The sequence below is a fragment of the Balaenoptera physalus genome, assembly GCF_965194825.1.
Source record: "Balaenoptera physalus genome assembly, chromosome: 7".
NCBI classification, from domain to species: domain Eukaryota; kingdom Metazoa; phylum Chordata; class Mammalia; order Artiodactyla; family Balaenopteridae; genus Balaenoptera; species Balaenoptera physalus.
The window spans coordinates 108,344,509-108,364,112 of NC_138886.1; the positions used below are offsets into that span (position 1 = coordinate 108,344,509).

General features: G+C 42.0%; 1 protein-coding gene across 1 annotated transcript in view; it reads right to left on the reverse strand.

The window, feature by feature from the left end:
• The window catches only part of LOC309664854 (tumor necrosis factor receptor superfamily member 10B-like), a 41,223-nt gene extending 28,267 nt beyond the window's left edge, over positions 1-12,956 (reverse strand). The window contains exons 1-2 of the mRNA XM_082470761.1: positions 12,640-12,956; positions 4,198-4,303 (exon numbers count right to left, since the gene is read on the reverse strand). Of these exons, the coding sequence (XP_082326887.1) occupies positions 4,198-4,303; positions 12,640-12,822 (289 nt within the window). The 5' untranslated portion in view covers positions 12,823-12,956. The remainder of the gene's footprint in view (positions 1-4,197; positions 4,304-12,639) is intronic.
• Between the last annotated feature and the right edge of the window lie 6,648 nt (positions 12,957-19,604).

Genomic DNA, 19,604 nt, shown 5'->3' on the forward strand with positions numbered 1-19,604 from the left:
TAGTAAAGACCACCAACCAGCAAGTCCAGCAATATACCTACACTGTCCTGCCTCAGAGGTACATCAGCCCTCCAGTCCTGTGTCATAATATAGTTCACAAGGTCTTGATGTCCTTTCCCTTATACACAACATCACACTGGTTCATTACATCGACAATGTTATGCTGATTGGACCTAGTGAGCAAGGAGTAGTAAGTACTCTGGTAAGATGTTTGTATATTAAAGAGTGGGAAAGAAATCCAACAAAAATTCAGGGGCCTCCTGCCTCATTGAAATGTCTAGGGGTCCTGTGGTGTGGGGCATGTTGAGTTATCCTTTCTAAGGTAAAGGATAAGCTGTTCCCTCTGGCTCCCCCTACAACCGAGAAAAAGGTACAACATTTAATGGGCTTCTTTAGGTTTCAGAGGCGACATATTCCTCATTTTGATGTGTTATTCCAGCCTATTACTGAGTGACCCAAAAAGCTGCTAATTTTGAGCTGTGCCCAGAACAAGAGAATGCTGTGCAGGTTGATTACACTGGACCACTTCCATCATGAAAACGGGCAACATTTTGTTCTTACTGGAATAGACACTCTGAAGATGAATTTACCTTTCCTACATGCAATGTTTCTGCCAAAACTACCATCCATGGACTTACAGAATGCCTATCCACCGCTGTGGTATGCCTCGCACCATTGATCTGACCAAGGAACTCACTTGACAGTAAGTGAAGTGCAGCAATGAGCTCATTCCCAAGGAATTCCCTGGTCTTATCATGCTCTCCACCATCTTGAATCATCTGGCTTGATAGAATGGTGGAATGACCTTTCGAAAACTCAGTTGCAATGCCAGCTAGATGGCAATACCTTGTAAGATTGGGACAAGGTTTTCCATAAGGCTGTATATGCTCTGAATCAGCATCCAATGTATAATATTTTCTTCCATGGCCAGCATTCATGGATCCAGGAACCAAGGAGTGGAAATGGGAGTGTTACTACTCACTATTACCACTAACTATACACTCGCCAAAATTTTGCTTCTTGTTCCCATGACTTTATGCTCTGCTGGCCTAGAGGTTTAGTTCTAAAGGGAGGAATGTTTCCACCAGAAGACACAACGATGATTCAATTGAACTGGCAGTTAAGAATGCCACCCAGCCACGTAGGGCTTTTCATGTCTCTGAATTAGCAGGCAAAGAAGTTACTGTGCTGACCCTGACTGCCAAGGGGAAATTGAACTACTACTACACAATGAAGGTAAGGAAGATCATGTCTAGAATCCAAAAGATCCCTTAGGGTGTTTCTTAGAATTACCGTGCGTTGTGATTAAAGTCAATGGAAATCTATAACAATTCGATTCAGGCAGGACTAATGCCTTAGACCCCTCAGGAATGAAGGCTTGGCTCACTCTAACATGCACAGAGCCATGATCAGCTAAGATGCTTGCTGAGGGCAGGGAAAATGGAATGGGTAGTAGAAGATGGTTTAAATACCAGCTATGACTGCATGACCAGTTATGGAAACAAGGGCTGTAATTGTTATAAATGTCTTCTTTATTATGTTATGCTTGTGCTCTTGTATTTATATATGTTAAGCAAATATCTTTGTTTTCTTTCCTCTCTTATCCCCTTATCACATAACATAAGATATATTGACTTTATATCATAGTATTTAAGTATTGTTAACTTACATCACAGTATTTAAGTTATGAGATATCACGGAGAAGAGTAAAAGTCACCCAAGGACATTGCATCCTCTTCTAAAGAAAATATAGGTGTGTTTTCAGACGTATGCAGCAGTGTTGGATCATGTTAGAACTATGATCTTGTTGTTGTCTTTATTTGAAGATTGAGTATGGTCAAAAAGATTTTAAATCTTTAAAATTTTTCTATTTGTTTTCCAGAGAAATAGAACCAATAGAGAGAAACGGAGTGTGTGTGTGTGTGTGTGTGTGTGTGTGTGTGTGTGTTCGTGTGTGTATAGAAAGAAAAAGATATTTTAAGGGACTGGTTCACACAGGGTAGGCAGACAGGGAAGAGTTGCAGTTTGATTCTGAAGGCACTCTACTGTCAGAATTCCCTCTTCCTCCAGAAAGGTGAATCTTTTTCTATTAAGACTTTCAACGGATTGGATGAAGCTCACCCACATTAAGGAGGGTAATATGCTTCACTCAAAGTCTACTGATTTAAATGTTATCTTATCTAAAAAACTACCTTCACAGAAACATTAGAAAGTATTTGACCAATTATCTGGGTACCGTGACCTAAATAAGTTGACACATCAAATTAACCATCACAAGCCCACCCCTTGTCAACTTGACACCCATACACATCTCCAGAAGATCCCTGTTAATGGGCGCACAATGTACAAAGATGTGATCTCTGAAGACAATATATAAGAGCAGAGATGGAGATGTATAGGAGCACAGTGTTTGGATTCCATTGAAATGTTATCAGCATTATAAAAACTAGATTTTTATCAGTTTAAGATGGTAATTCTAATCTCCATGGTAACCACTAAGAAAATAACTAAAAAATACACAGAAAAGGAAAGAAGAAGGGAATTGAAATAGTACTAAAAAAATCAACCAAATTTTTAAAAAGGCAGTCATGGAGAAATTGAGGAACAAAATACATAAGACATAAAGAATTAAATACCTAAGAGCAGAAGTAAGTTTTACCTTATCAGTAATAATGTTAAATGTAAATAATTTAAACTCTCCAATTAAAAGGTAGAGATGGTCAGAATGGGGACAGAAAAACCAAAACCATAATTCTTCTACATGTTGTCCGTGAGTCCCCTGATTTATTTTTATCAATATTGAATATACTCTAAAAACCCTACCTTACAGAAAACTTAATAATGTATTATCATGATGACAATTTATATCAATGATAAAAATGTGATTATTTAATAATGGTGCTGGGGCAACTAAGAAGACTACTGGAAAACAATGAAATGTCTTTCTTACTCTCTTCTTATAAGAAAATAAAATCTGGGTGAATCAATGACTTAATTATAAAATAGAAAATCACAAAACTACTGCAAATATATATGAGAAATTTCTCTTACAATTTTATAAAGAGAAAGAATTATCTCAGTATATCCCTCATCCTTCCTAATCTTCCCATGGCTCTGTTCACCACCATATTCAAGCTCACCCATCTTGACCCCGGACCACAGCAACAGGTGCTGGAAGCCCTTGTGCATTTAGTTTCGTTTGTGTGTTTGGTTGGGGCTAAGCTCTTCCCTCTCCACATCCTGACACTTTGACAAGCCCACACTGAACATCGAATGGAAAGGCACAAGAGTCTTTCTTATGATGCTCATGGAAATGCACAGTTTTAAAGGGTTTTTAAGCACCCCTCAGTGCTACTCTTGCCAACTCTGGAAGCCCTTGGGCAGAAAATCAATTTCTAACTCACTTTCCTTCTTGGGGTAAAGGAAACACGTGCAAAACAAAAACTCCAGTCAACCACCCTGCCAGGCATGGTTCCTGATGTTTTCCTGTGGCTCATAGAACCATATGGAACACAGATATCACACCAGGTAGAAGAACCAGGGGTGCACTTCACAGACATGCCCTGGAAGGCTCTCCACCTGTTTCTGGTCTTGCTCCCTTTCAATCCAAGAGTGTGCTCTTATCCCATTGGTCCTCTGCCTAAAACAAACCTGATTCCTTCAGTCTTTTGCTTAAAACTTTTTGGAGATGTCCCTTACTAACAAAATAAAACCCATGCTCCCTCCACAGTGTCCAGGACCCCGTGTGATCTCCTCCCACCTGTCCTGTTGACCTCTCCACCCTCCACTCACCCCAGCTGCCCCCTAGCTTTGCTAAAACAAGCCCAGCCCTGCCCCCTGGGGTGACAGTTCCCGGGGGCCCCCTCAGGAGCACTCTACCTGGCTCTCTGCACCAAAGTCACCAACCCCAGGCGGCCTCACCAACCCCGACTCTGTCCCACCCATCACTCAATTATCCTCACAGTTCCTAGCTCATCTCTCTGACTGTCATGTTTGTCCATCTGTCTGGGTACCATCCTAGGAGGAGGGTTCCAGGAGGGCGGGGGCCTCGTGCCCTCCACTGGCACAGCGCCTGGCACATGGAAGACTTCCAGTAAATGCCTGCGGAATAAGAACCAGGAACCGCAGGAATCAGAAGACCAGAAGGACTTGGAGACAAGGGTGGGGTAAGGGCTGGAGATCAGTCTTAGAATGTACCTGGTGCACACAACTTCTCTGAGAGGCTGCGTTTCCATCTCTGTGGGGCAGCTGATTGCTGGTGAACTCCATCCTTCCCTGTGGGCATGGTTGAGGCAGCTGTGACCTATAGGGACAAAACAGGGACAGGCATGAGTGGCTTCCAGACTCTCACCCCTCCCAGAATCCATTCCACATTCCTTTCACCTCACCTCCAAAACTAAGCAGAACTTACACCTTTCTCCCAGCTCCAAACTCTTAAATATTCTTCAGTATTTATGTTTGAACTTTCATGATTTGGGGCTAGCCAAGTAACATACACTTGAAAAACTCTTCTTTATCCTTTTCTCTTATAGAAGAAAACGTGTTTATTCTAGAAAATATTAGCAGGTAAAATTTTTATAAGAATACAAAAACTATATATGATCCCCTCATCTTAGAAATAGCATCCATTAATGTTTTGTCTCATTTAGTTCCACTATTTCACCATATGTGTGAATATTCTCTTTCTCTTACGTACACACACACATTTATGAATGAGGGTTATATAATATGCAAACTTAAAAAAATCAGGATACAGAATCAAACATTAAATAATTTTTTGTTCACCAAATGTTGATTAAATAATGAATTTCTGGGTTAAAAAGGTGCCTCAGACATCTAGACCAATAGAATAGAACAGATAGTCCAGAAATAGACTGTTGCATATATGGTCAAATGACTTGACAAGGAGTACCAAAATCATTTAACGGAGAAAGGACAATCTTGGGAAAACTGGATATCCATATGCAAAAATATGAACTTGGACCCTTACTTTACACCATATACAAAAATTAACTCAAAATGGATCAAAGATAGAAACATAAGAGTCAAAGCTATAAAACACTTAGGAGAAAATATAGGGGCAGTTCTTCATGAACTGGGATTTGGAAATGACTTCTTGGATATGACACCAAAAGCATAGGCAACATGAAAAAAATAGATAAATTGTGCTAACATCAAAATTTAAAACTTCTGTGCATCAAAAAAACACAATTAACAGAGTGAAAGGGCAAACCACAGAATGGGAGAAATGTTTGAAAATCATATATCTGATAAGGGGTTAATATCCAGAATATATAAAGAACTCCTACAACACAACAACAACAATAATAATAATAAACAACCATTTTAAAATATAAGTAAAAGATTTGAATAGACGTTTTTCCAAAGAAGATATACAAGTGGCCAATAAGCACATGAAAAGATGCTCAACATCACGAATCATTAGGGAAATGCAAATCAAAACCACAATGAGGTACCACTGCACATCCATTAGGATGGCCACTCTTAAAAGAAAAAGAAAGAAAGAAAAAAAGAAACCCATAAACTACAAGTGTTGGCAAAGATGTGGAGAAATTGGAAGTCTTGTGCACTGTTGGTGGGAATGTAAAATGATGCAGCCCCTATGGAAAACAGTTTCCATAAAATTTGGGGGTTTCTCAAAAAATTAAAAATAAAATTACTATATGATCTAGCAATTTCATCTCTGGGTATATACCCAAAAGAATTGAAAGCAAGGTCTCAAAGGGATATTTGTACATCCATGTTCATAGCACCATTATTCACAATAGCCAAAAGATGGAAGTAATCCAAATGTCCATCAGTGGATGAATGGATAAACAATGTGGTATATACATAAAATGGAATAGTATTCATCTTAAAAAACAAGGAAATTCTGGCACATGCTACAACACGGATGAACCTGAGGACACTATGCTAAGTGAAATAAGCCAATCACAAAAATACCGTATGATTCCACTTACGTGAGGTCCCTAGAGTAGTCAAGTTCACAGAGAAAGTAGAATAGCCATTGCCGGGGACTGGGTAGAGGGGAGAATTTGGACGTTGTTGTTTAACGAGTAGAGAGTTTCAGTTTTGCAAAATGAAAATAGCTCTAGAGATTGGTTGCACAATGAGAATATAGTTAATGCTAGTGAACTATACACTGAAAAATGGTTAAGATGGTGAATTTTATGTGATGTATATTTTACCACAATTTTTAAAAAAATTTTAAGGCGCCTGACAAGCTGTCCCTAGTGGAACCTGTCAATGATCTATTAAATACCAGAGAGTCACAGAAAAGTGACAATTTGTGTCACAATCTCTGAGCTATAAATGACATAAGAGCAATTGGAGAAATTTGAATGAGGTCCGCGAATTAGACAGTAATAATGTGTCGATGTTAATGTTCTGATTTGAAGGTTGTATTGTGGCTGTGGGGGAGAATGTTCCTGTTTGTAGGGAGTACACACCGAAGTGTTCAGGAATGACGTTTATCACGTTAGCATCTAGTTTTCAGATGGTCAGGATAAAGGGTTTTGTACAATATATGCAAATTTTCTGTAATTTTGAGTGTTTTAAAATAAAGGGTTAAATTAAGAAAATATGTCAGAATAAAAATACAGCACCATCCCCAGGACACAAAGGAGGTGAGCCTAGGGTTGGCCTCAGCATCCTGCCTAGGGACAGTTTCCAGGCTGAAGTTCAGGAAGGGATCCGACAGGGGCCACGTGGCCTCTGTTGAGGGGACAGAGAGGAGTTCCAGGAGGCTGAATGCAGGGCGAGAACTGGAGAAGAAAAGCTGCCCAGAGAGAGCTCTGGAGACGTGAAGAGGGGCCCATCCAGTGTGTGGGTGAGCGCTGATCTGTGCACGCGCGGGAGGGACCCACCCCAGGCTGAGAAGAGACCACTGGAAATCAGCAGACTGACAGGCATCGAGGCTCGCCCGGGGCTGGCATTGTTCATGCTCCCATTAACCAGAGTGGGCAGACTGCATAATAGGGGCGCTGCCGACATATCAGAGGTTAACTACTAAGTCCTTTGTAGTTAATGAATTCAATGCCCCAATAAGGCAAGTGTAGCCCAGGCATCGAATTTAAAAGCAAATATTGGAAGATCAAACTGATATTCAATTTTCTTTACTATGACTGGAACAATACCCAGCCCTCTTTAAAAGAACACAACAAAAATGAATACCTAAGAAAACAAAATTCACCATCTGTATCACTTAATAAAAAATGACAAGGCATGAAGCAGGAAAACATCACCGTAAGTAGGAAAAATTCAGTCAATAGAAATTGTAGAAAGTGACAGAGACCATAGAATTAATACGCAAAGACTATAAAACAGCTATCTGAATCTTATAAATATACTCAGGGACATAAAAGAAGAAAATGAACACAATCAGGAGAGAGATGGATGATATATATATACAAAAAAAAAAAAAAAACCCCAAAAAAACCAAATGGAACTTCTAGAAATTTTAGAAATACCATATCTGTAATGACAGATATAGTGATTGGGACTGGAACAACTAGATGTCCACATGCAAAAAATAAATCTAGATACAGGCCTCAGGAAGGAAAGAATACCTGCCATCTAGCGGCCTTCACCTGCGGCCACCTGCGACCTGAGGAAGCTCAGGATGTGAAAACCCTGAGGAAACTCAGGATTTGAAAACACAGGATTCTGGCCCCAGATAGGTTAGGTGCATACTAAAGGAATGATTTCTGTGAGACCTGACTCTTGCATCTTCCCATACGTAGAAAGGTGCTAAATTCCTTAACTTGGGATATCTGGTTTTCTTTCATTAACAATAATCTTTTTTTTTTTTTTTAAAGGGAGAACATTTCTTTTTCCTTTTTTTTTTTTAATTCATTTATTTATTTATTTTTGGCTGTGTTGGGTCTTCGTTTCTGTGCAAGGGCTTTCTCTAGTTGTGGCAAGCGGGGGCCACTCTTCATTGCGGTGCGCGGGCCTCTCACTATCGCGGCCTCTCTTGTTGCGGAGCACAGGCTCCAGACGCGCAGGCTCAGTAGTTGTGGCTCACGGGCCTAGTCGCTCCGTGGCATGTGGGATCTTCCCAGACAAGGGCTCGAACCCGTGTCCCCTGCATTAGCAGGCAGATTCTCAACCACTGTGCCAACAATAATCTTTTGATGTTCCCGACTACCTGCCCTTTGTTGCAAACTCCTATATATCCTAGCTCCCCCTTCGCTTCCTTGGAGCACTTCTCTCAGGGTTACTTGAGATGCTGCCTCCCGGGCTTGAAGTCCTAAAAATTCCCACCGAGGGACTTCCCTGGCGGTCCAGTGGTTAAGACTCCATGCTTTCACTGCAGGGGGCGCAGGTTTGATACCTGGTCAGGGAACTAAGATCCTGCATGCCATGCGGCATGGCCAAAAATAAATAAATAAATAAAATTAAATAAAAATTCCCACTGAATAAAACATAACTCTCAACTTTCAGGTTGTGAATGTTTTTTAAGTCAACAGACCTTACACCCTTTACACAATTAACTCAAACTTAGCAAAACTAAATGTAAAACACAAAACTATAAAACTCCTAGAAGACAACATAGGAAAAAACCTAAATGAACTTAGCTCTGGTGATGACTTTTTTTTTTTTAATATTTATTTATTTATTTGGCTGCATTGGGTCGTAGTTGCGGCATGTGGGCTGTTTTGTTGTGGTGCACAGGCTCTTTGTTACAGCATGCGGGCTTCCCTCTAATTTTGGCGCACGGGCTCTCGAGCACGCATACTCAGTAGTTGTGGTGTGTGGGCTCTAGAGCGCATGGGCTTAGTTGCCCTGTGGCAAGTGGGATCTTAGTTTCCAGACCAGGGATTGAACATGTGTCCCCTACATTGGAAGGCGGATTTTTAACCACTGGACCACCAGGGAAGTCCCTGGTGATGACTTTCTAGATACAACTACCAAAGGCATGATCCATGAAAGAAATAACCAATAAGCTGGATTTCATTAAAATTAAATTCTGCTTTGAAAAAGACAATATCAAAAGAATGAGAAGTCAAGTAACAGACTGGGAGAAAGTATTTGCAAAAGATACATCTAAAAAGGACTGTTTTCCAAAATATACAAAGAACTTAAAAAAAAACTCAACAATAAGAAAACAAACAACTCTGTTAAAAAATGGACAAAAGACCTTAACAGATACCTCACCAAAGAAAATATACAGATGGCCAGTAAGCATACAAATAGTTGATCCACATCATACGTCATCACGGAAATACAAAGTAAAACACTAATGAGATGCTGTACACACCTATAAGAATGGCCAAAACCTGGACACTGACAACACCAGATGCTGATGAAGAGGTGGAGCAACAGGAACTCTCAATCACTGCTGGTAGAAATGCAAATGGCAGAGCCACTTTGAAGATAGTTGTGTGGTTTCTTGCAAAACTAAACATACTCTTACCATATAATCCAGCAATTGCGCTCCTTTGTATTTACCCAAATGACTTGAAAATGTACGTCCACACAAAAACATGAGCACAGATGTTTATAGCAGCTTTTTTTCACAATTGCCCAAACTTGGAAACAACCAAGATTTCCTTCAGTAGGTGAATCGATAAATAAACTGTGGTACATCCAGGCAATGGAATGTTATTCAGGCCAGAAAAGAAATAAGTTATCAAGCCATGAAAAGACATGGAGGAACCTCAAATGCATATCACTAAGTGAAAGAAGCCAATCTGAAAAAGCTACATACTGTATGATTCCAATGGCATGACATTCTGGAAAAGGCAAAACTATGGAGGCAGTAAAAAGATCAGTGATTTCCAGCGGCTGGGGGCCAGGGAGGAATGAATAGGCAAAGCACAGAGGATTTTTAGGGCAGTGAAAATACTCTGTATGATACCGTAACAATGGTATACATCCGTCCAAGCTCATAGAACTTACAACGCCAAGAGTGAACCGTAATGTAAACTACGAACTTTGGGCGATTAGAATGTGTCAGTGTAGGTTCACCAATTATAACACATGTACCACTCTGGTGGGTATGTTGATAATGGAGGAGACCATGTATGTGTGGGGACAGGGGGTATACGGGAAATCTATGTACCTTCCTCTCGATTTTATTTTGAATCTAAAACTGCTCTAAAAGAATAAAGTCTTAAAAACAAAACAAACAAAGGAAAAAAATATGCTGGATGGGATTAACAGCAGATTAGGATGTGTAGAAAATCAATGAACTTGGAGAGAAAGCAATAGAAACTATTCAAAATGAGAGAGAAATAATGGGAAAAAACAGATGCCAAGTTGAGAGCATTTGGGCTCACCAGGCCTGAGGCCCTGCACTGCCATCCCTGACGCCACCTGACGCTGGGCTCCTCTGAGCTCCTCCATGACCCCCCCAGCACAGCACTCCACCCTGTGCTTCAGAAGCTCCTGCCCCACCCCAGGGAGCCCACACCACGGTGACAATACATGCGGGGCCGGGGGGATAGGAGACCACGTGCCCTGTGGCCCTCCCAGCACCAGCGTGACCGACACCAGCCTTGAGGATGGGATTCGTCCTCCCACGCAGCCTCACATAGCGCCCACACGGCTCTCAGCAGCTTCCAGAGGGCCCTGCAGACGTTCACGTCCTGCCATTTTACAGCAGGAAGCAGGGGTACGCAGGGTCCCAGAGCTGGGAGGAGCAGAGCAGGCCTGCAGTCTCCAGCTGCAGCCCTGAGACTCCTACGGCCTGACTGAGCTTCCGAGCCTCTGAACCTCACAGTTGCCACTTTGAAAGAGAGAGAAACCTGGGGTAGAAGACCTACAACAGAAATGGGGCCCCATCACATGTGCAGAACAGGGACCTGGGTGAGGACCAAGCTTAGCTCTGCAGCTCATCTCATGTCATCCTTCCAAGAGCCCGAACACATGGGCCTCAGCTCATGACAGGCAGGGCTGGGGGCAGTAACTGGCCCTGGGTGACACCATTCAAGTGCAGAGCTGGGACTGCTGTCCCCCTGCCCCCTCCCCTGCTGCCTGATCTGGGGTCTCCTGGTCATCCACTCCCAGTCTCAGAAATCTCATGGATCCTTGAAAATCTCTACTGGCACCGAGGAATCAAAACCACAGCACTATGGTGCCCCATATTTACTTCTTAGACTAGCAAAGAATTAAAGTTCAGTGTGTCAAGGGTGCAGGGAAACAGGCATACCTGTGGACTCCTGGTGTGAGTTAAAATGGTCCGGCCTTTTTTTGAGGACAGTTTGCCATTATATATAATGAAAGTATAAAATTGCCTAACCCACTGACACAACAATTTCACTTCCAAGGAGTTACGCAATAGACGGTACACATACATGTATGACACATACAAAGGTATATACTACAGTACAGTTGGAATTAGCAAAAAAAACAAAACAAAAAAACCAAACAAGGATATAATCTAAAAAGATATTCGTGAAAGACAAGAACGAAATAAACTGGTTCACCCACATCTGCTTTACCTATACAATAAAATATTATGCTGTTAAAAAGAATAGGATAAATCTGCATGTACTGACCTAAGACATCTAATGGAATTGGTTATTAACTCAGAATATAAGAAAAGTGATCATGACTGTAAATGCATTTTTAAAAAAGCCATGAGGAGGGATGAGAACGGGAGTTTGGGATGTCAGAGGCCTAGGTCTCACATTCCCCAAACCATCAAGATCATATTTTGACCTTGTCTACACAGGTATTCTCACATTCACCTGGAAACACACCCGCCGTACTAAAGTGAGTCATTCATGCAGCAGCCTTAAACATGGGTCTCATCTAGTATAGACTAATTTTTAAAAAAATTAATTCTGTAATCATTTTGTGATTATAAATGTTATTGCGTCTCTGAATTAATTCGTTAAATGAAAATATTTAAAACTTCATGACACCTGTAATGTTGGTTTCACATTTAAATTTTTTTTTTTTTTTTAACATATAAGGAAACTGGACCATGCAGGGGCGGAGCCTTTCCACTTGGAGTGTCTTTAGGATGTGCATCACCATGGGTTTTCCTGTTTGCCTCTCCCACCTCTAAGGAAGGAGGGGGCGGCTCCAGTTCCTGGCTGCCCGATGGTCATCTAAGCGCAGCCTCGCAGGCAATGTGACTAGAAGGAACTGGGAACCTGCTTCCTGCTGAAACTCAAGGGTCAGAACAAAACGTGTGGAAGGCAGCCTTCTTCGTGGGCTGCTGTTTAACCAATTTGCCATGAGTATGTTTTAGAATTTAGGCGTAAGTGTAAAATAGTAAAAAGAAAGAAAGAAAAGACAGCCCATCTCTCTGTCGCTCCAGGCAGCTTGCCAGGGAGTTTCCAGCGTGACACTGCCCCCTCCAGTGCCTGGAATACACTGCTGGGACCGCTCAGGAGGCCAGCCGGGCCGCGGATCGGGAAGGGGAGCGCGAGCTCTTCTCCCTCTGGGCCCGGGTCGGTCCTGCCGGGCCATGACTCTGCTCCTTGCCCCGCTTCTGCCCACTTTTGATCCTGCTAGGATACCCGCGGCCGCAGGTGACCCGGCCAGGCACCCAGCCATGTCCGCCTGCCCCCCGCCACCACCGCCCCCCCCCCCGCTTCTGCCGCCCACTCCCGGCCACCAGGCGATCCTTCCCCCGAGCCAGGACCCGCGGCGGGGACTCACCGAGAGCAGGACACCCAGGACGACGAAGATGAGAGCCAAGGGCCCCCGGAGCCGAGGCCTGGGACCGGGGGCGCGCCCTGCTCGGGAGCCCGAGGCGGCCGGTGGGCTCTGTCCCCGCTGCCCCGTGCTGTCGCGGGGCTCTCGCTGTCCCAGCCGCCGCGGGGTGACAGACGGCAGAGCCATCAGGAAGCAACAGTGTCTTTCGTGGGGCGCTGGATCGTCCGTGCCGCCCGTGGGGTGTGCGGGGGCTCACTCTTGTCTCTCTCTTTACTCGTGGGAGGGTGGACCGTCCTGACTTTTGTACTCTTGGCGGCGTTGAGTCACCCGGGCGGGGCAAAGAACGGGAGCCAGCAAGCAAATAGGCCAGCGTTGTTGAAACACGTGATGTGTTGACACAGAGGCTCTGAATGGAAGGCCGTCGTCTTCTAGGTACACCTCCGGAAGGTGGGGGGCTGGACATAGAACTAACCCTCTGGCTACCCTGGGCACGTGGTTTGTTTCTGGATCCTGTCCTTCCCAGGACAGGCACAGAAGGTGGTGGTGAGGCGTTTGGGGGGACGAAGTGGGAGCTGACCACTCCCAGAAGCTGTGCCCTCAGCTGTGACCAGGGTAGTGAGGTTGAGTCCGAATCCAGGACCTGTCCTGATCCTGTCTCCTTTCCAGAGCCAAAGCCCCTCATGTTTACAAACTCTGAACTAACCTGCCCTGACTTTGGCATTCTCCTCACACAGCTACTCCCTCCCCACCCCCCACCCAAGAGTCTCATTGACTGAGTTGATATGTTTCACTGCACCTAGGGTCACTTTGCAGCTCTGTCCCAGTGCGAAGCTTCTTGGTCAGGGGCTTGATCTTAGCTTCTCTGTAGCCAGGTGTCTGGCTGGAGCAGACACTCAATGAACAGGTGAGTAGACAGAATGAAGGTCACAGAGGCATTGATCGCTGGGTCTGAATTCAGGTAACCATTAGGCTTCCGACCTCCCCCATCACCACCTTGCATGTTCTGGTAATTTCAGCTCCATCATCTGACTTTCACACTCAGGGCTTCATGTTATCTTGTCTCAGCCCTACTGCTCCTGCAGTCAGGCAAGCTGGAGGAACCCATTTCAGCCTTTCTTCAGGATTTTCCTTCCCTGTAGATTCTATAAAGCCCTTGGGAAACAGAACTGCTGGAGACTAATTGGCACATTAAATCAAATGGGCCAAGAGGGGGGTTCCCCACGTGGGTCAGGCCCTTTCAGCTGTCCCTATACCTCCAGCTCTGTGCCTGGTTTATTTTATCTTCATGACTCTCTGAATGTCCTTTGAGGATAACAGGGCCCTGATTTCACAATCCAGGGACACCATCCACATTGGGCAACGCTGTACTTTGGGTCATCAGGCTCAGAGACATATGTCCAGGTCACTCTAGACTGTCCCATCTCTCTAGTTTGTCAGGACCAAGTAGTTACCAAACCTTCATCCCACTCCTCAAGTTCCCGTCATCTTCTTCTGCTCTTCATCTCATCCTGGAATGTCTGGGTTTGGCCTCTGATATCTGTAGGCTGTTGCCAAGGACTCCATTGTGCTGTTCTCAAGCCCACGTCCCTCCTCTCTTCTTCATGCGAAGGAGGAAGTGGGACACTGGCGGCTCCAGTGAAAATAATTTGTCAGTTGGCACTGGGAGGAAAAGGCTGGCTCTGACACTGTGTGATTTGGTGGTCCTAGGCTCTCTATCCTATAGGAGGTGTGAACATTTGATAATACAATGCAGGTACAAATACTTCGTTAAAAAGCTCTATGGAAAGTTTGTTACAGTACATTTCAGACTTGATGACACAAAATAAAAAGAAAGAGAAAAGAACCCTTGTTATGAAACACTTCTCTATTAAAAGGGAAAATCTATAAGAAGGAGCCTGGTTAGAGCAGGGTTGGTGGCTGTCTGACTATTGTCCTCAGCTGGTGGCACCAAAACACGCTAAATGCATGGGTCCAGTGTCCTGGGTTCAATATGTAGAGGAGAGGGACAGTTGTCAAATAGCAGACCCTTTACAGTGATTCAGCAGGGAAAGGACGAAGTGCGCCCACAGGAATAGAGAAGAAAGAGGAAGCCATATTGTTACCATCACCTTTCTGATCAGTTACCTTACATGGAGGGCTACAGCTTGAGGACCTGCTGTCAGGGCATCTGGATGGAGCAGGGCAGCTCTGTTTTCACAATCAAAGAGAGTTCTCACTGTTTCCAGTGACATTGGGTAGTGTCCAGGACCCTCTGCGGCACTGTATGTGTGTTTCTTAGGCATGTTTAAAATGTCAATGCTTAAAGAAAGATACGAAATCAAAGAGTACTTGCCATACACTTAAGGGATACAGTTTTTATTGTGTGCCTAATATTTACATGACACTGATTTAGATGCTTTACATTTACTGTCAGTTTTTATAACAATTCTGTGACGAGTTATTAGCAGCCTATTTTTGCAGATGAGGAAAGCTGAGGCCCTGAAAGACAATGTAACTTGCTCAGGTGAGGTTCCTGTCTTTAAATAATGGAGCTGCAGTTTAAACTCCTCTTGTCTGATTCCAGATCCTGCTTTTTCCTCTCCACTGGGGTGATTTGCTGAAAAGTTTGCCCAGAAGGTGTGGCCCAGACTGCACACATTTGCATAGGACTCTGTCTCCTCTGTATGGGAGGTACCCCATCTTGTGCCATTGTCTTATTCACCAAGAGAACCTTTCCTGGTGCCTGGTGTCAAAGCAGTCGCTTGGTAAATATTGGCTGCACAAATGAATGAATGAAAGAAGGACTAGATGAGTTCTGTTGCTCAGAACAGACAGGTAATAGATGTTCATTCTTTTTGTCCATTCTCCTGTCTTGGACGCTTTTTTCAGCATCCTTTTTCCACCAGCCTTCTTTTCTTTTTTTTTTTTTTTTAAAGATTTAATTTTATTTATTTTTGGCTGTGTTGGGCTTTCATTGCTGCGTGCAGGCTATCTCTAGTTGTGGCAAATGGGGGCTACTCTTCGTCATGGTGCACGGGGTTCTCCTTGTGGTGGCTTCTCTTGTTGCAGAGCACGGGCTCTAGGCACGGGGGCTTCAGTAGTTGCTGCACGCGGGCTTAGTAGTTGTGGCATGCAGGCTCCAGAGCGCAGGCTCAGTAGTTGTGGCGCACGGACTTAGTTGCTCCGCGACATGTGGGATCTTCCTGGACCAGGGATCAAACCCGTGTCCCCTGTATTGGCAGGTGGATCCTTATTCACTGCACCACCGGGGAAGTCCCTCCACCTGGCTTCTACCTGCAGTGGTTCTAGGAGGATCACAAACACCATCTTAAATTCAGATTAATTAAATTCAGAGCAATGGCCATTTGCACAATTGTACCAATCAGAAGCAGTTTCATTTCTATCAAATACATAGGAAGAATTGAGATATTTTCAATATTTTTCTTATCAAAGAAGATATTTCAAGTGCTTCATTATAATTCAATTACAATTTGTGACTTTCTCCAGATAAATTATTCCTATTTCTTATCAAGTAGGACTTTTTATAATGAAAAAGGGTCAATTCACCATGAAGTTATAACAATTATAAACACATATGCACTGAACATCAGAACTACTAAATGTATGAAGCAAACATTCACAGAACTGAAAAAAGAAATAGATCTACAATACCACCAGGAGACTCTTCAATATCCCAGTTTCAATAATGGATAAAACAACCAGACCAAATATCAATATGGAAATAGAAGACTTGAACAAAACTATAGACTGATTGGACATAACAGATATATATATTGTACACCTCAGCAAACATTAGCAGAATACTCATTTTTCTCAAGTGTGCATAGAATAACCTCCAGGATAGACCATAGTTAGGCCACAAACCAAGTGTTAATAAATTATAGAAACTGAAATCATACAAAGTATCTTTTCCAGTCACAATTGAATAAAATTAGAAATCAATATCAGAAATAAAATTTAAAAGTACGCAAATGTATGGAAATAAAACAACTCTTAACCAATCGTTCAAAGAAGAAATCACATGGGGAATAAGAAAATATCTTGAGAAAATGGAAAATGAAAACACAACATATCAATACCTATGGAATGCAGTGAAGGCAGTGCTAGGAGAAAATTTTATAGTTTTAAATGTTTACATTAAAAAAGATCTCAAATCAACAGCCTAAAATTACACCTAAAGGAACTATAAAAAAACAAAAACCTAAACCCAAATCTAGCAAAAGGAAGGAAATAAAGAGATAAGAGCAGAGATAAATAGGGAATAGAAAATAATAGAGAAAATCAGTGAAACATAATGTTTATTCCTAAATGTCCATCAACAGAGGAATGGATAAAGAAGATGTGGTACATGTATACAATGGAATATTACTCAGCCATTAAAAAAATGAAATAATGCCATTTTCAGCAACATGGATGGACCTAGAGATTGTCATATTGAGTGAAGTAAGTCAAACAGAGAAAGAGAAATACCATAGTTATCATTTATATGCAGAATCTTAAGAAAATGATACAAATGGACTTATTTACAAAACAGAAACGGACTCAGACTTAGAGAATGAATTTTTGGTTACTGGGGGAAAGGGTGTGGGGGACGGATAAACTGGGAGTTTGGGATTGACATGTACACACTGCTATATTTAAAATAGGTAACCAACAATGACCTACTGTATAGCACAGGGAACTCTGCTCAATATTATGTAAAAACCTAATGGGAGTATATATAAGTCCATGCACTCTCTCACTTCGTCCCAGCTTACCCTTCCCCCTCCCTGTGTCCTCAAGTCCATTCTCTACGTCTGTGACTTTATTCCTGTCCTGCCCCTAGGTTCTTCATAACCATTTTTTTTTTTTAGATTCCGTATAGCTGATTCACTTTGTTATAAAGCAGAAACTAACACACCATTGTCAAGGAATTATACTCCAATAAAGACGTTTTTTAAAAAAAAAACCTAATGGGAAAAGAATTTGAAAAAGAATATATACATGTATATGTATAACTGAATCAATATGCTGTACATCTGAAACTAACACAACATTGCTAAACAACTATACTCCAATGTAAAATAAAGTTTAAAAAATGTTCATTCCTCAAAAAGATCAATAAAATTAGAAAACATTTACCTAGATTAAATTAAAAAATAAAGAAGACTCAAGTAACTAAAATCAGAAAGGAAAGACGGGACATCACAAAAAATCTTACAGAAATAAAAGATTATAAGAAAGTACTATGAAAAATTGTATACCAAAAAATTGGGTAACCTAGACAAAATGGAAGAAATCATAGAAATATACAACCTTCCGAGACTGAATCAGGAAGAATAGGAAACTGGAATAGACCTATAAGTATTAAGGACATTGGATCAATAATCAGAAATGTCTCAACAAAGGAAAGCCCTGGCAGATAGCTTCAATAGTAAATTCTACCAAACATTTAAAGAATTAACACCAGTACTCCTCAAACTCTTCAAAAAATTTAAAGAAGGCATGTTGTCAAGCTCATTTTATGTGGCCAGCATTGCCCTCATACCAAAGCCAGACAAAGACACCATAAGAAAATAAATCTATAAGCCAATATCCCTCATGATTAAGGATGCAAAAAATTCTCAGAAAAAAAGAAAAAACTAGCTAACAGAATTTAACAGCACATTAAAAGGATACACCATGACCAAATGGTTCAAATTACCAACATCAATCAATATAATACTCCAAGTTAACAGGATGAAGGGAAAAAAATGACCATCTCAATTGATGCAGAAAAAGGATTTGATAAAATTCAACACCCTTTCATAGGAAAAACACTCAACAACTAGGAATAGAAGGAAACATCTCAACGATATAAAGGCCGTATATGAAAGACCCACTGCTAACATTGTACTCAGTGTGAAAAATGGAAAAAAATTCCCCTAAGATCAGAAACATGACAAAGATGCCCACTTTAGCCACTTCTATTTAACACAGTAGTGGAAGTCCTAGCCAGACCAATTAAGCAAGAAAAAGAAATAAAAGGCATTCAAATTGGAAAGGAAGAGGTAAAATTATCTCTGTTCATAGAATTCATGAACTTATATATAAAAACCATAATGATCACACACACACAACACACACACACCCCATTAGAAATAATAAATGAATTCAGTAAAGTTGCACTATACAAGATCAACACATAAAAATTAGTTGTATTTCTATACATTAGCAGTGAATAATCTGAAAAGGAAATTAAGAAAACAATTCCATCCACAATAGCATCAAAAAGAATAAAATTCTTAGGAATGAACTTAACCACACCAGTGAAAGACTTACACACTGAAAACTACAAAACTTTGCTGAAAGAAATAAAAGAAGACACATAAATGGAAAGACATCCCATGTTTATGATTGTTAGACTTAATATTGCTAAGACAGGACTTCCCTGGTGGTCCAGTGGTGAAGAATCTGCCTTCTAATGTAGGGGATGTGGGTTCGCTGCCTGGTCAGGGAACTAGGATCCCGCATGCCACGGGGCAACTAAGCCTCTCCCCACAACTACTGAGCTCGGGCGCCTCAACTACAGAGCCTGCATTCCACAAACTGCAGAGCCCACACACCCTGGAGCCTGCACGCCACAACTAGAGAGAGAAAACCTGTTCGCCACATCTAGAGAGAAGCCTGCGCATCACAACTAGAGAGCCTGCAATGAAGAGCCCGTGCACTGCAACGAAAGATCCCACATGCCTCAGCGAAGATCTCGCATGCCGCAAGTAAGACCTGATGCAGCCAAAAATAAATAAATAAATAAATAAATAAATAAATAAATAAATAAATATTTAAAAAATTATTACTAAGACGATTGCAATCCCAATGGTGGTTTTTGCAGAAATAGAAAAATCGACACTGAGCCTCCAGAAACTCATCAATTACAGCTCAGGTTTTCCCACTTGGCACTAGTTCCCCCAGAGATTCCTAATCATGGGATTCTGCTCTGGAAAGTT